Here is a 16395-nt window from a genome sequence, read left to right as displayed (position 1 = left end):
GCCATGCCGCGCCGCACGCGCCCCGGGAGCGGGCCGTGCCGCCCACAGACTGCGGCCGCGGCCGGCGGCGGCGCCACACCGCCTCGGCTGGCCGGCCGGCGCGTATAAATACCGTCCGGGCGGCGGCGACTCTCCGGCGGGTCGGATCACTAGGTCAGCTCAGCCACCCGGACCCGAGACCACTCACGTCGGTCCGGCGGTCACCAAGCCCTCCTACCCGTGCATACGGATGGGCACTCCGCACCCATCAGTAATGGGGCCGGGTCTCCGCAACCATCGGTGACGGGGCAAATGTTTCCGCAATCCGCACCCATTGGTGGTGCTAGTTGGGAGTTGAATGCGCTTTAGCGGCTACTGGTGCCCAGAGAATCTGGCCGACACTGCAGCCTGAGCCCCTGCAGCCACGGCGCCACAGCAGGATATGTGGCTCCGACCAGACACTGGCCAACAACATAACGAAAAAAAAAAAACGTAGAAAACAGCGCCAACCAGACGACGTCAACCTGGATACAGAACAGCGCCGACCAGACTACGTCAACCTGCATACAGAACAGCGCCGACCAGACGACGTCAACCTGCATACAGAACAGCGCCGACCAGACGACGTCAACCTGCATACAGAACAGCGCCGACCAGACGACGTCAACCTGCATACAGAACAGCGCCGACCAGACGACGTCAGCTTCTGTCTCACAGTGGGCCAGGCGCTTAAAAAAAAAGCGGAATTAAGTCGAAAATGAACTTCGGCGAAATTCCTGTAATTATGGGGTAGAGTATTTTAAAAATGTCCAAAGTTTCCGAATAAGCAAGGCTTTGGACAAGCTTTGGAGATTAGTAAACATTAGTACCATTCACTCAACGTTGGCGCCGGAATTCCCGGCTTTGGACCCGGCGAATCGATACGCCGCAAAAGTAGGTAAACAAAGCCGGGTTGACGAGATTTAACGTTCGGGTAGGTATGGTACGAAGGTATTTGGTTGTGTGTTGGTATCATTTTTTGCCTTTTTCTTTAAATGTGGAACGGGCGAGAGGCTTATATTGAAAAAAATAACGTTGTAGCTTGCCTTCGGAAATTGCGTGATAGATGAATGAAGTGCGCCATTCAAGGTGACAATTTCGCCGTCGGCCATCATGAAGGCTTTTCGCACGTACTATTTTAGACTCGCAAGCGACTCTGGAATCATTTATCGAAAGATCGTGTTTGAAGAATCTAGTAAGTCTGAAACCTGCACAGAACGACTTCTAAAATTCGAATAGTGCAATCTTATAAAAATAAAAAAGGTGATAGTTTCCCTTTAACAAAATGTCAAAATGAAAGGCACTTGTCATTGACTTGTAATGGTAAAAATTGATCGGAAAATTCTGCGCCGTGGTAGAGGCTAGCATGGTGTTGCAGCGTCAGCTGTTGCGCCGCAGCTAAGCTCCGCCCACTGCGCCGCAACACCGGGACCGGTCATTTGTCATTCGCCGCTCGGGCTCAGAGGGACGCGGAGCTCTTACGGGCTGGAACAAGACACACGCTAACGCAGGTATTCTTGCGTGAATATATGTCGTATCTCGCGCGGAGAGAATAAGGACGAAGAATGCAATGCAGATCGGTGTATCATGTATGTAAAAAACGATAAGCACTCCTTCTAGCTACAGCTCTCCAGAATGTTATTTCCTACAAAATTAAAAGAATTTAATCTTCAATAATTTATAGCGAACTTCTCCGCTGCCCTACTTTCCTACAGGCAATGGTGCATTTAAGGAGTAACGAAACAGAATCTACCGGATTTTGTTTAGGTACGTATGTGACATTCCACGGCCTTATTTAATTAAGGATATCCACATATGTAGTTATATTTCGTTTTTTTCAATTTTAAAGAATAAAATTTTATTATTTTTGGGGTTAAAAATATTCAATCTTTCATAACATTTCCACAATGCCTTAGGAATATTGTTGAAGGATCTTAGGGCCGAAAAGGAATAAAACAGGGGAAGATAGGATGACTTAATCTGAAAATGTAGACATGCAATATGCTTCACTCTCCCTTGCCAGCCTCTCGTCTATAATCTCTATCTCTGTCACTTGTCTCTGGTCTGCCATCTTTGTCTCTGTCAATTTCGTCTACCGTTTTTGTCTTCTGTCTCTGCTCTAGCGTTTATGCATATTGTTTGCTGTCCACTAGCCACCGTCTACCGTTATTCTCATTATCACTTTGTCTCCTCTTCCTTTTTCTTTCTTCCTGCGTCCTTATTTGTCGTAGAACAGCTTATTAAAAGTTCATGACTTGCAAACAAGTGCTCCACTCCTCTGCGCCGCGCGCGCAGCCCGCACGCCGGCCGGCCAGAATGCGACTGCCGCCGACATTGGAGTTAACTAGGTACACTACCTACTTGAATGTACCTATGCAGTTTTTAAAAATAAATTTAGTTCGAACCTTTTGAATGGAAGGATTCACAAGGACGCAACGCAACCCCCGCTAAACGGAGCTTGTTGCGTTGGCCCTGCCCTCTACCTTCCGATCGCGCAATTGCTGGTCTATGCCAGAAGTAAGAGTCCAAAGTTTAACGTGCGCACATAGTCGGGTACGGCCGGTCTCCTCACTGACTTCGCCTGGCTACGGCCTGCCAACAACTGGAACCATACCCGCCAGGAGGCCCATGAACATCGGCGAACCCCGGACTGTTGTAACCGGGACGCGTGGTCTCACCACGCGGAGCCGAGTCCAACGCTCTATCGACTGAGCTACGGGACCGACCTTATATATGAGGATATGGCATAAAATTCGACAGAATTTTTCATTTTGAAAGGTCACCTGACGTGATATTGTCAAGCAAACAAGTATAGAGCATGGCTCTGAGGCATGCAATGTTGACTCCGATTCCGGACTCTGTAAGATTTTGGCGACTCCAACACCGACCCGAGCAGAACTGCCGGCTCCAACCGACTCCGACTTCGCAGCCCTGCCAATAGCTACATGGACCTGTTTGTCAACTGAAGAGTATGGCACCGCCACCTGGCGACAAGGCAGGATACTACTAATACCAGCTTTGGACACTGCGCCCCGCCCCACCGGGGAACGCGTGTTTCTTTTTTTCCAACCAAGTAGGTATAGGCGCTACCCGGAGATGCTTCTTCATGACCAACATATTGTGGTAATGTCGCTCTACTTTATTTCATTCTCAAAGGTTGCTACCCCTCTGCCTTCACTTACACTTTTGTTAATCCAGTAGCCAAGTTAAAGGGACCCTCCCACCTTCAAAAAAGTTTATGAATTGGCATGAAAGTGATGTCGCTCGGTTCAGAAAGAGCGAAAACGAATATCTACCAAATTTCACCGAAAAATATTCACCGGTTTTCAATATATTAGACTTTTACTTTTGTTTACTTTTTGGGATCTCCGCTGTTCCTAGCGACTTTATTTGGAAGCAATAGTTTGGCAGCTGAAAGTGCGGCACTTGTTGCGCGCAAAGCAGCATATACCACCGCGTGCTACAAAACGTTTAAGTCAAACATTTAAAAATAAAATCGTTAGATATCTGCGCTGACGTCACACATTCAGCGGGGTGTTCCTATGCACTAGCCCCTCTGAATCAAAATGCTGCAATTTTGAAATTCAATATTTTTGATTTAAGGCATTTCTCGATGTTGTGCGTGCCGAAACCGGTAATTGTGAGCCAGGGACCCCATTTTGGCTATCTCAACTCAAATCTAATGTTAAGGTGGGAGGGTCCCTTTAATACAATGAATAAAGTAAACAATATAGGTAGAAGTGTTTGTTGCAATCGATCGCCACGGCAGGTCTGACCCCTTAGGACCGCCATTGTTCACGCAATGGCCGATCGGTCCAGAGAGCTGGCTGTTGTTAGTCCTCCTGTGCGACTCAAGATCTCTCGTCAGCCAGGGGCTCCAGATGGCGCCTGCAGCTGTACAGGGTGGGGCCGAAAGATTTACCTGTTTGTTTTCAGTCCATTACTTAAAAAGTTATGAACGGATTTTGATAAAATTTTACATGCAGCTTCCCAACTGACTCATGTATCAACTTTAAGATCGTTTTTACATTTTGTAATAGTTGTTGGTGAGCTATGGCGAAGATGACTAAGTGAGCCCAAATTGCGGCGCTGAAGTAGACTGGCCACAGCTCCCGAAGCGTTGCCAAACAGCTCGGTGTTGCCGTAAAAACTGTTTGCAGTATAATTAAATGACTTAAAAAGACAGTGCTAGTGTCGTCGAAGTACATGCCAGGCAGAACAAGGGATTTCCGCTTCAAAAAGCCAGTTGATATCGTGCACAAGAAGGTGTTTCAATTCCTAGGCGAAGCATGCGCAAACTGCCAAGGGAACTCGTTGTTTAGCCCAGAACCGCCAAGAGAATCATAAACGACGGCTTAGGCTTTATGTCATACAGGATGCAACGTCGACACCTAATTTCGGCGGCATCCAAGGAAAACCGGCTACACAGGGTCCCAAAGACATTGGAGGAGATCAGGAGCGCCGGTAACAAGGCATTCTGCTGGTCCAATGACAACATGTTCATGCCTGAGCCCCAGAGACACTCCCAAAGCGTCAACATTTTGGCAGATGGTCCATCCAGCATTGATCCTGCTATTCGCACCATTTTTTTTGTTGCTTGAAGCCTGCTGGTGTCATGGTTTGGGCTACCGTCGCATCCGACGGCTCAAAAGGAGCCTTGGTCTTCATCAAGGAGGCTGTGAAAGTGAATTCAGAGGTTCAAGTCCATCTGCTGGAGGAACATGCTTTGTCTTGGGTCACTCAGTCGTTCTGAGACGGATACGTCTTCGTCCAGGACGGTGCGCGGCTGCAAACGGCCAACATCGCTCAACCGTGGTGGAAGACCCACATGCCTGGGTTCTGGGACAAAGACATTCGGCCATCATCAAGTCCAGACCTGAACCCGATGGACTTCGCAATCTGGGCCATCTTAGAGAGGAGGGTTTGTGCAGTGCCACACAGCAGAATCGCCGCCCTGAAGCTGGCCCTCGAGACGGCACCGTCGAATCTTGGCGGGGACACAGTGCGGCGCTCGTGCCCCTCCGCAGAGGGACGTTTCGAAGCAGTGGTGAAGGCAAAGGTGACCATATTGAGTCATTATGCCGTCGCTGAGATGTGTACATGTTACTGCATATATGTGCCAGAAATCAATTTGATATCTTTGTTCGGGGCCGAAATATTAAAGAAAATCAAGAGGTAAATCTTTCTGCCCCACCCTGTAGAGGTCGCGCAGCAGCACAGGTTTCACGTGGAAATTGTAGAGTAGCCGCAGACGCAGGCTGGCGAGGCTCGGTCACCATTAAAGGGACCCTCCCACCTTCAAAAGAGTTAATGAATTGGCATGAAAGTAATGTTGCTCGGTTCAGAAAGAGCGAAAACGAATATCTACCAAATTTCACCGAAAAATATTCACCAGATATTACTTTTTTACTTTTATTTACTTTTTGGGATCTCCGCTGTTCCTAGCGACTTTTTTATGCTGCTGAAAGTGCGGCATTTGTTGCACACAAAGCAGCATAAACCACCGCGTGCTACCAAACGTTTAAGTAAAAGTTTTAAAATCGTTAGATCTGCGCTGACGTCACACATTCAGAGGGGGCATTACAACGCATTAGCCCCTCTGAATCAAAGCGCTGTAACTTTGAACTGAGATATTTTTGATTTGAGGCACTTCTCGCTGTTGTGAGTGCTCAAACCGGTAAGTGCAAGCCAGGGGCCCCATCTTGGTTATCTGAACTCAAAACTAATGTTAAGGTGGGAAGGTCACTTTGAGCTGCACGTGCTCCGGTGTGTGCCCTTCCTCCCCAGACGAAGCACCGGCAGTTGACCACCGGAGCAGCCGAGGGGTGTCCGTGTCCGGAGACGGCCGCTGCGGCCCAGCTACCGCCGCCATTGGTACGGCTCGCTCTGAGTGGGAGGACTGCGAGGTGCGTCCCAACCGTCTCACGATTCATGTGCGGCTCCCCGTCCAGACCAGGGCCGGGTGGGTAGGTGGCGAGAGGCGCAGGCACTACCTGAAGTCGGTCCTCCACAGGCACGTCCTCTACGTGGCAGATTCAAATGGCTGCTCTCCTCAGTCGTCTACCAACCGTGGTTGGCGTCAGTTGGCGCGCGCGGGGGGGGGGGCTGCACTGTGTCAAACATTCTAGTGGTCAGAGGGCAGCGTCTGACTGGGACGATCCGGGGCGGCCGATGCAAGCCTCGGCCACCGGTGGTGCAGTTCGTCCCGGAGCAGGTGCATGCGGCAGGCTCGGCACGCTCAGCGGTCGTGTGGAAGGCTGGATTGAGTAATAATGCCTGGTGCCGTGTGAGAGGAGGTTGGATCGAGTACTACGGCACACGCAAGACGTCCAAACATTGACGTGATTTCAAAAGAAACGATATGTTCCTGTATAAGCGGTATGGTAACTAATTTCCCCCCCACAATTCCACTGCTTCAGACGCAAAACCATGCATCATAAAATACTTGATCATAGACCACCTTACCTTCAGTCGCAGCAGGCACTACCGCCGCCGCCGCTGCTGCTGCCGCCGCGGCTGCCGCTGCCGCTGCCGCCTCACCAGAGCCGTTCACGGACATCTCCGACATCTGGAATCAACAAATGCGTGACATGAAAGGCTGCTGTAAGAGATGGTGTGTACTGTGCGCTACCCAGTTATGAAAAAAGCTTCGAAGTGGTGGAATAATGATGCCTAAAAAGTCAGATTAGACCAAAATTGTTCAAACTGATGAGCCAAAAGGGCATAAAGAATAAGGTAAATAACTATGAGCTGTTTGGGTGAAAAATCATTCAAGAATTCATTCATCAGGTATCAGGTATCAGGTACTTGGGATCACACTGAAAGTAAACTTGTGATCAGTCCTAAAGAAGGTACCTACCTAGTACCTATATAAATACCAGGCATTCATGATACTGATAGGAGTTTAAAAAAGTAATATAAAGGCATGGGTCTGAAGGGCTGCCATACACCTTTTAATTTCTATTATGAAAAAATGCATTGTGTCATGGCTGACAAAAAAAAATAAGTGGTCTAAATTGATGAGAAAACAGGATTTGGGGTGCCCTAGGCTTGGGCCAATAGGTCTGTGCTCCCCCACCCCTTGTCAGTTTAGGAAACTAAGAGGTGAAGATCCAAAAATTGGCAGATCAATATATGGATTTTGTATGACCATATAAGGGCAAAAATGCAAGCCTCGCAATTACGGGTAATAAACGGCCCTATATTCTCAAAATTAATTGTTTTAAGTTTAAATCTCTTTACAATAAGTAGAGAATAGGTACCTAATTTAAAAAAAAAACTTTTTTAAATAGCCAAAATTGGCAATACCATATACGAGATAATAATATAAATGACATTTTAAAATCTTTAGGCTGCTTACTTTTTTGGTGCATCGATTTCAATCAGCAGTGGCTGCCAATCGCTGCTTAAAGGAAAAGGGCCACCTTCGTGAAATATGAAGATATCGTTGTTTTTCATTTTGACATTATTATTTTTCATTTTCTTTTTAAAACTGGTGCCAGAAGTGCACAATTCGCGAAAAAGTATTTAAAACTATTTAACATATTGGTACTATGTTGATACTCTCTACGGCACCTACTGTATGATGGCATAGCGATGACGTCACACTCAAGCCAATCAGCGTTCAGAAGACAGACTCGTCGGATTGTGTCAGATAAGCTGATTGGTTAAAGCTGAGCTGGTTGGAGCTGATTGGTAAAAAACCAAAGCCTCGCCGCGGGTGGCTGTATTGTCGGATAAGAACGCATTCCTGGGATAAGGACGCATTCCTGGCGTATTTTCTTTTAAAATTGCCGATAACTACGAATGGAGGCCGAAATCGGCCGTAAGGAAGTAGACAGATAGGTTTTCGGACACGGGCTACAAGATGGCTATCTCAGGTTCAATCCCCATGTTAAAGGTGGCCCTTTTCCTTTAACCTTATATCATTACTTAGTGATTTAGAGCCACCACTTCAGTTGGGGAAACTAGGAGGAGCCAAACAAAAATTGGATCAGCCAATCAACGGCTGGAGTGAGTGGGGCGATGACCATATATGGCCATAAAATCAGACTTCATCTTTTCCATGCATCCTAGCATCCAAATGAAAAAATAAGGCATAAGAATGTTTTTTAACCACATAAGGCCTACACTCACTCGGTGCACAATGTACTGGCGGATCTAAATTGCAGAGTTACAATACAAGGTCAAACAGTGATTGGCAAATATGGTGGACTGAAACAGACACGCCAAAAATATAAGCAGCACCATGGTTCGAAAATGTCATTTTTATTATTTTGTTTATGGTTTTTCCAATTTTTGCTAAATTATTACCTACTCTCAAATCAAATATCTTTATTTATTAAAAATAATATTAAATCTTTTAACAATTTTCTTTCAAAACACCAATCCATTTATGGAATGGCCAGATGATTATGACGACCAAAACCTACACAAAAGCCGTTTTCCTATCTCTATTTACAAGTGAATTCGCCGAATTTAATCAAATCGCGTTAATTCGTAGTGGAAAATGGAAGCCTTTTCTCTCTGATGAGTAGACGCGATACCGCAAGTACCGGCACATTATACCGTTTTTCTTCTGTGGTAGCGAGGGCTGCATTTATGGGTAAAAGTATACATTGAGACAGTCTGAGTGACTGTTAACAGATAGTTTTCACATACTTACATTATTTGACATCCTGAATCCAAAAATGATACTTATATTTCTTGGAAATAAAAGAAAAACATATTCAAACCTGACCTGACCTAACCTATTTACCTACAACCTACCAACCTACAACCTACAAACCTACAACCTAACAACCTAAAACCCACAAACCTAAAACCTACTACAACCTAACCTAACCTAAAACCTATTTTTTTGCTGTTACATATTTGTATCAACAGCATCACAATTGTCCACTCGGACCTAATATAGGTACACTAATACCCATCTATGCCCATATATGAGCCCTGTTTCACAGGTGATAGCAGCACGCTGCTTTTATACGTGTCAAATTGGGTTTCCATGGAAACATCAACAGGCCCATTGCTCCAACACTACCACAAGTGTGACGTCAGCTCGCGCAATTTGATAGCAGCGTGGTAGCAGCGTCCCGTGAAACACCGCCCAGGTCATCAAAAGTCTTGATCAATTTTTGGATCTTCACCTCGTAGTTTCCCCAACTGACTTAATTGTGCACTGAGTGAGTATTCAGTATAGGCCTTGTACAATTTAAAACTTTCTCCCACGATCATCCTCACCCAGCTCTGCCATATACCCACTCAATCAGTAAGGAGTAATGGAAGTTACAGGCAGTATGCCTTCTTCCGTATATACACAAGACTTCCAAAGACTTCAAAGACTTATGCCTTATTTTTCAATTGAATGCTTAGCATACCAGTATAACGCCTTTTGGGGCGACTAACGGAGCGAGCGAGAGGGTGAGCCTTGCACGTGCGAAATTTCGAGGGGGTACCTCCAGCTGACTTGTGCACGGCACCCTTCTAACCGGTCTCTAGCGATGTGCCAAATTTGAGCACAATCGGCCCAGCCGTTCTCGAGATCTGGGAGTGACACCCTGCACGTGCGCACGTGCAAAATGGGTCCCAACTGACTTATGCACGGCACCCTACTAACCTGTCCCTAACTGTGTACCAAATTTGAGCGCCATCGGTCCAGCCGTTCTCGAGATCTGGAAACGACCCCTGCACGTGCGCACGTGCAGCAGCACCCCAACTCTGGCACATGAATATGCAGTGCCTAGTGGGTGCCTACCTACATGCCAACTTTCAGCGCATTCGGCCAAGTAGTTACCGAGATATTGCAACAATTACAAAACTGACACCTCTTCGTTTTGCACGTGGCACGTGCATAAGGGGTCACCCACATGCATCGGGAATAGTCCAATACTTGGTAGAAGGAATGAAGCTACCCTACAAAAATTACCGCATGTAAATCGGTCAAGTGGTTGCTGAGATATAAGCCTCGCAAAAGCGTCCGCACGGCCGGCCGGCCGGCCGGCCGCTCATACTCAGAAATTTCCGTTAATCTAAGGAAAGACTACGCTCGCTTCGCTCGCTCCGTAATGAAATGAATTCTATTTTATGATTTTATGACAATATACCTATGATCATAGCCCCGCTCACTCATGCCGTTGATTGAAGATCAATGTTTAAATCCCTACCTCGTAGTTTCCCCAACTTTTGTCCCAAACTGTTCCGTAGCCAATGGCATTTACATGGGGTCCAACATTGAGTCTGGATTTATATTCCCATTGATATACTGACAAAATGAATGTGAAAAATTCATTCAAAAAGGAATTGCTTCAAGGCAGAAGCAAACAAGCAGAATGGCGCAGCCAGCACTGTTGTGGCGCAGTTGAAAAAACTCTTTATTTCGAATCAAATGACTTCCGTTACTGCCATGAAGCTTCTCAATTCGGGGAAATGTTTGCAAAAAGTGAAAATAATTAGTACAACGACACTTACCTAATCTACTAGCAACACAGCGAAATACACACTCCCACACCACGCCGAAATGTAAACGTGCTTCAGATCAAGGCCGGCTAGATCAAGTCTACTTCGAATACATTTAGTCATTTTCCCGCGAAATTTCGGGCTCCCACTATGACGTCATAGATTTCCTCAAAAACAGTATAGCACAGTAGCACTACGCACTAATATCGGGGTTACATGAGCACAGTAAATACGTATTTAGCCGCTAATTCGAATTAGGAACGCATTACCGACTCATGTAGCCACCTGCTAGTACGAATCGGCGATCCGATCCGCGGTTACATGAGCAAAGCAAATACGTATCACGATCGGATTCACCCCTAATGCGAATCAGGAGCGTACTACCGACTCATGTATCCACCTGCTAATACGAATCGGCGGTCCGAACAAAATCCGCTGGGAAAGAGGCTTAGGCCGCGTTCGATGTCTCCTCGGACGAAGAACATTCTACGCAGAATATTCTATTTTGCGTTCGATGAAGCACACAGGCGGACGGCGAGACCGGCCATTTTGTGCGCCACTTACACAATGTGCGTCAGTTTCGAAAAAAGGCCCAAGTTTACGTTTCCATAGAGACCGCGCACAAATGTCAACAACTTCTGCAAACAGCTGCTGCGCCGCTTTTGAAATACGCGCCATCATTGCCTCTCTGCCCACCGTAGTACGCTCAAAAGATTCTGCGCGGACGACGAAGATTCTACGTGACGTCACGTAGAATCTTTGCCGTCCGTGCGACATCGAACGCCATTTCGGGCCCGGACGGCATAGAATCTTTGCCGTCCGGGAGACATCGAACGCGGGGTTAGAAGCGAATAGGACCAAGATACGTATTACAGGAACTATTTCTTCGCAAAAAGAAACATTAAAATGCAAAATAATAGGTATTCTTTTCATTTTCTTCTTTTGAAATAATATTAAAAAAATATGTCGGTATTTTGTCAAGTATGCAACAATAAATATAGTGAAAACCAAATAGTAAATATCCACATAATTTCATTTGAAACATTTTTCTGACAGCACTACAGACGAATCAAGAGAGGCAATTGCCCAATGAGTCAAAGCAAGACAACTTTATGTTCAACTTTTTTTGTTAAGTTGATTGAGAATGTTTTGAGCAGATTAAATGCAAAAAAGACATAAGATAATAAATTGTTAATTTAGTCACCTCTATTGCTACGGAAGTGCGCCACATTTGTATGCTATTCCGTTTGTAATGCGCATCGGGCCGAGAGCCAAACTAGATCCGTTTGACGTCACTGATACGAATTTGCTCATGTAGTCGGTGCACTGGGCCCTGTTTCACCGGTGATAGCAGCAAGCTGCTATCACGTTTCGCGAGCTGACGTCATGTCGTGACGCCATACTGTTGTCGTAATGGGTAGTTCCGGCGCACGATTGCCGCGACCTTGGCGGCGGCATTAAGTGACGTATGAGCCTAAAAGTAAGAGTTTACGCAGTCATGATAGTATATATATTTTTGATATATATTTTTTCAATATGATGTAATTAAAAGAAGTTGGGTTTAGGAAAAATTTGGACATTAACTTCGAACATTTAGCTGATGACGTAAAACAATATTGCGGCAATCGTGCGCCAGAATTGCCCCTTACGTCAGCAGTATGACGTCATCACATTACGTCAGCTCGCGCAATTTGATAGTAGCTTGCTGCTATCACCGGTGAAACAGGGCCCTGAATGCGTTCTTGGGGAGCTGATGCGAATTATCGTAGTGCGTATTTGGAACGGATCGCTCATGTAACCGAAACGTCCGAGGCACACGATTCGGGCCGTATTTCACAAGAACTATTCTTTGCTGACTGCAAGGGCTCCGCCACCGGGGGGGACGGGTGGGACATGTCCCCCCCAACCAAAATGTTGGGTGGGACATACTATCTTTTGTCCCCCCCAATAATCGGCTCTCCTGCTGGTAGATAAATCGACTCTTGTTACTGACACCGAAAACAGAACATAGGTGCAAGGATTCTCCGAAGAAAAAAGACATAGGTAATGATAATTTAATTAACCTGTCGTCGATAACTATATTGTCGCTGTGCTTTTTGTCTTTTTCTGTTATGGGGGCAACGGATTTCAGTTTGTTTTTTTTGTTTTTTTTTTTTGGTAGACCATATCGACAGGCGTTTTCGCGTTAGGTATATCAACTTGAGTCTACTGACGAATGTTCGCAATCACACGCGCCATTCCGATGATGAATCCAGTAGGTATATCCAGATCAGATAGGGATTTCTCAATCAATTAAACGCGTAACACGGAAATTACTCTTTCGGGTAAACGCGTTCGTTCTTTGGAAACTTCCATCGGTCAAATAAGAATATCGCAGAACTGTAGGATGAGAGAAGATGTTTGTTTCCAGTGTTTGAGAGGTTAAACCTCGTTCTTATGGTGGGTCGGTTGCCCCATCCCTCAGTTTTTCGCAAGTAACTCGCGTAAAAAGTGGTTTAACGTGACGAAACTATAAGTATTTCCCGGGAATTTTACACATCCCCTGAAAATTTCATGATCCTAGCCCCCCTGACCCTTGGGCCTGTGGCCTATTTCTCCAGACCATGTCAGGCCGAAACACCGATTCGGCGTATGTTAGCGCACATTATCTAACGTTTCCAGACTTGTTATGTCGTAAAACCGAGCCAACATTTGAAATGACGGTAGACACATGCATTATGGTTGGTGTCAAGGTCACGTGAATATCAGGTCAAGGTCATTACCGTTAGATGAATTTGGTTCACTTTTTCGAGTTAGGCATGTTACTAGGAAACTTTTTGGAGATGATGTCGAATTAAGCATCCATTTGAACATTTGAGAAGTAGGTTTGGTACCAATGCAACATGTTACGAAGCTGTCTGTGGTGGTTGACACCTACTTTGGCTAGCCGGCGGGACACGCATGACGCACTTGTTGAACTCACCTAACCTGACCCGACCTTCGCCAAATGCTAAAAACTGATTCAGATTCAGCGCAAAACTATGAGCCAGATACCATTAAAAAATTGAGGTTTATTTTTCTATTTTTTTTCGTCTGGTGTGACAATATGAGGAAGGTGCAATCTAATATTGGGTAGGGTAAGGTGCCTAATTAGCGACCCTTTCCGATTTGCGACCTACCTCTCTACAGAAAAACTGGCAGGAGAAAACGGGGTAAAAACATCGTCAAAAGGTCAGCCATACTTTGGTTATCAAATTAAATTCTTTTCCGGTCGTCGATGTTTCTGGTGGGACGTTTCAGGTGCGTTTAAATAAAAATGACGAGTTTCTTATCCAAAACGTGTGTGTTTGGGCCCTCTCTGATGAAAAGCGATGCACATTAGGATGATGCACCTTTTTTATTCTGAATCGACATTCCTTTTTCAATTGATTGCCGTTTTCCCATAGTGAATCGCTCAACTGTGCACAGCATGGCGGTTAAAAATGTGTCGCAACTCATATTTCCTATTTGCGCCTGACATGGTCGCAAATAGCTCAAGAAGGGAAAGAAAGGGGAAAAGAGAGAAATGAAAATGAGGTGTTGCTGGCGCTTGCAATGTGTGGCAGGGGATGCCAAATGTCGTCACGGACTGCAGGGGTGCCGAATTCAGCGCGGACCTCGAAAATCATACGAGATAGCCCGCAAAATTTGGGTTTCCGCCTTCTTTTCGCCTTCGGTGCATCACGTGATCAGTTTTTACTTACGTAAATGTGTTGGATAAACGTCCCTGTTCGAGTGATTGAGTGCTTTGCGTATAGGTTACCTTTTTGAGATCATATTTCATCTTTTCAGGCGTCGCATTTTTTGCCATTTTTAATATGGGGAAACCCATAGACTTATTAGCGACCCTCCCCGGTCGCTAATCGGGAAGAGTTCCCTATTAGCGTTTTTTGCAATGGTTTGCCAAAATGTTCACTACAAATAATTTAGTGAATATTGGGGCAGAAAATGACTATATTTTAATAGAAAAATGAACGATCTCTCCGAAAATCAAGCCAGTAGTACAGTGACACCCACAGAGCGTGAGCAATGACGGTTCAAATTAAGGGGGTCGCTAGTTAGGCACCTTACCCTACCTAATAGGTAAGGTATTGCATGGGTCAGGTGGCCTAACATTTCTCTACTTTTTTTTAGTAAAAAAAAATCATCGTATCAGGGCTATGACGAAAAACAAGTGGCCTAAATCCGATGAGAAAACTGAATTTGGGGGTACCCTAGGTTTAGAGGAGACAATAGGGCGATGGGCATGGGCGGCGCCACCGGGGGGGACGGGGGGGACAGGTCCCCCGCTATCGAAAGTTAGGGGGGTACAGTACCCCCTATCGGCGAGGCCCGTTCAAAAGTTGATAAAAATGCATTGTAGAGTTATCCGTCGCATTTAATGCATCGTTGGTTAATCAAGGCAGATTCTGAATAAAGATTGCTGTTGGGATGTATCGCAGGGGGTCCTGGCCATCTGCAAAAGGTGTGGAGCTGTGATGCCTGTAGTTATAAGGTGATCGGCAGGGCCTCGGGGATCGTGCCCCCCCCCCCTTTGGGGCGCCAGGCAGGGTTATTACCTCCCCACACCACTGCCAGACCCCATTGCCGACAAAACCAAGTTTACTGAAATTCCATAGATTTCCGTTATTATATGGATATTTTCCATTCCTAATTAGTCAAATTCAAGCATGGCAGATCTTCCACAGGAACCATTTGAAATCTATGCCATTTAACCCCAGCACTTGTGGGGAGAAGTGTTCGGATAGATCACAGGCAGGACCAAAAAAGCACGCAGTAGCCCGAGACCTTATAATTGGGTAGCATCGGCTCCCTCTCGTCAAGGGGTTCGATAGCACTCGTTTTTTTTTCTGCAAAACTAAGTTCGGTCGGCGGCCGAACGGCTGGGGGTCTAATCGAGCCCCCCCCTCCCCTTCTTACGTCAGCGGCTGTGAAAATGCCATTACCAGCTGTTGAAATATGGCAGTTGCTTTTGCATGAGTGCACGAAAGAGTTTTAGGTAGGTACGTGATACGTGAAAGGTTCTACATGAAAATTGAGATACATGCAGGCTTATCAAATTGTACTCACTGTGGTGCGCTCGGTTTTACCTTGACTAGTCTTTGAATTCTGGGGTGAAACAGACCAGTCAAGAAACCTGTTCCAAGTAGAGCCACTAATGCTAGAGAGATGAGGGATGAGGTTCCCAGAGACCTTCATTACCTCCCAAAGGGGGTGCCCCGCCATTTGCCAATCCCTGCTGTAGTTGTTACGATTGGAGGGTGAATGAATAGTTATGAGAACGATGCAGGTCGTGCCAGCTCGATCATGACGAACACAATGGTGCCGACATCACAGCTCATACTGCCATTTTTGACGAAGTTTATCAACAAGGACCGGAATCCTACCCTGGGGCATTTCACCTGCAGAGGTCGCCGGACCCGAGACCCTTTCACTCAATTTTTTCAACGGTGCATGCGCTCGTTTTTCCCGCGAAGCTCTTGGTAAGTAAAATCCATCAGAAAGTGTGATCAAATAACGGCTGGTGACCTTTCATGACCTAGCATGAACTTTTGAGTGACCACCGATGACATGACCAGTGACCACTGACAGTGACGGCTAGCCATTAGCTGCACCCTGCCCGTTGCATATGGATCAGGTGGTGATGTCATGATTCTGAAATTATATTGCAGTTTTGGCGCACTTGTCAGAGCAGAAGACATTCCCACTTTTCCTCCATGACTATATGATGGTGAAGCCATGAAGCTGACCAGACGTAAGATCGAAAATTTGAAAGTTCGAAACGTAAAAATAGTTGGCACTGCTACCCATACCTAAGCAATTCGCAGCTTGGGGGAAACCAGCTTTGAGTTGGCAAGACTGCAAATTTTGATTTAGAGGCAAGGATGCTTGAAAAAGTGA

At 46.0% G+C, this 16395-nt stretch overlaps 1 protein-coding gene across 3 annotated transcripts in view; it reads right to left on the bottom strand.

Moving 5' to 3' along the window:
• Window positions 1–10645, bottom strand: part of LOC122365611 (heterogeneous nuclear ribonucleoprotein K-like) — a 51417-nt gene extending 40772 nt beyond the window's left edge. The window contains exons 1-2 of one of the 3 annotated variants that reach the window (XM_043336975.1): window positions 10489–10645; window positions 6484–6586 (exon numbers count right to left, since the gene is read on the bottom strand). In XM_043336975.1, coding sequence (XP_043192910.1) covers window positions 6484–6586 — 103 coding nt within the window. In that variant the 5' untranslated portion in view covers window positions 10489–10645. Of the gene's footprint in view, window positions 1–6483; window positions 6587–10184; window positions 10280–10488 lie in introns of those variants that run through there. The other 2 variants (XM_043336973.1, XM_043336974.1) reach the window with 2 other exon arrangements.
• Between the last annotated feature and the right edge of the window lie 5750 nt (window positions 10646–16395).

This window comes from Amphibalanus amphitrite, unplaced genomic scaffold, assembly GCF_019059575.1.
Source record: "Amphibalanus amphitrite isolate SeventyFive unplaced genomic scaffold, NRLGWU_Aamphi_draft 000751F_arrow, whole genome shotgun sequence".
Classification (NCBI taxonomy): domain Eukaryota; kingdom Metazoa; phylum Arthropoda; class Thecostraca; order Balanomorpha; family Balanidae; genus Amphibalanus; species Amphibalanus amphitrite.
This window is presented reverse-complemented; position numbering and strand designations above follow the sequence as displayed.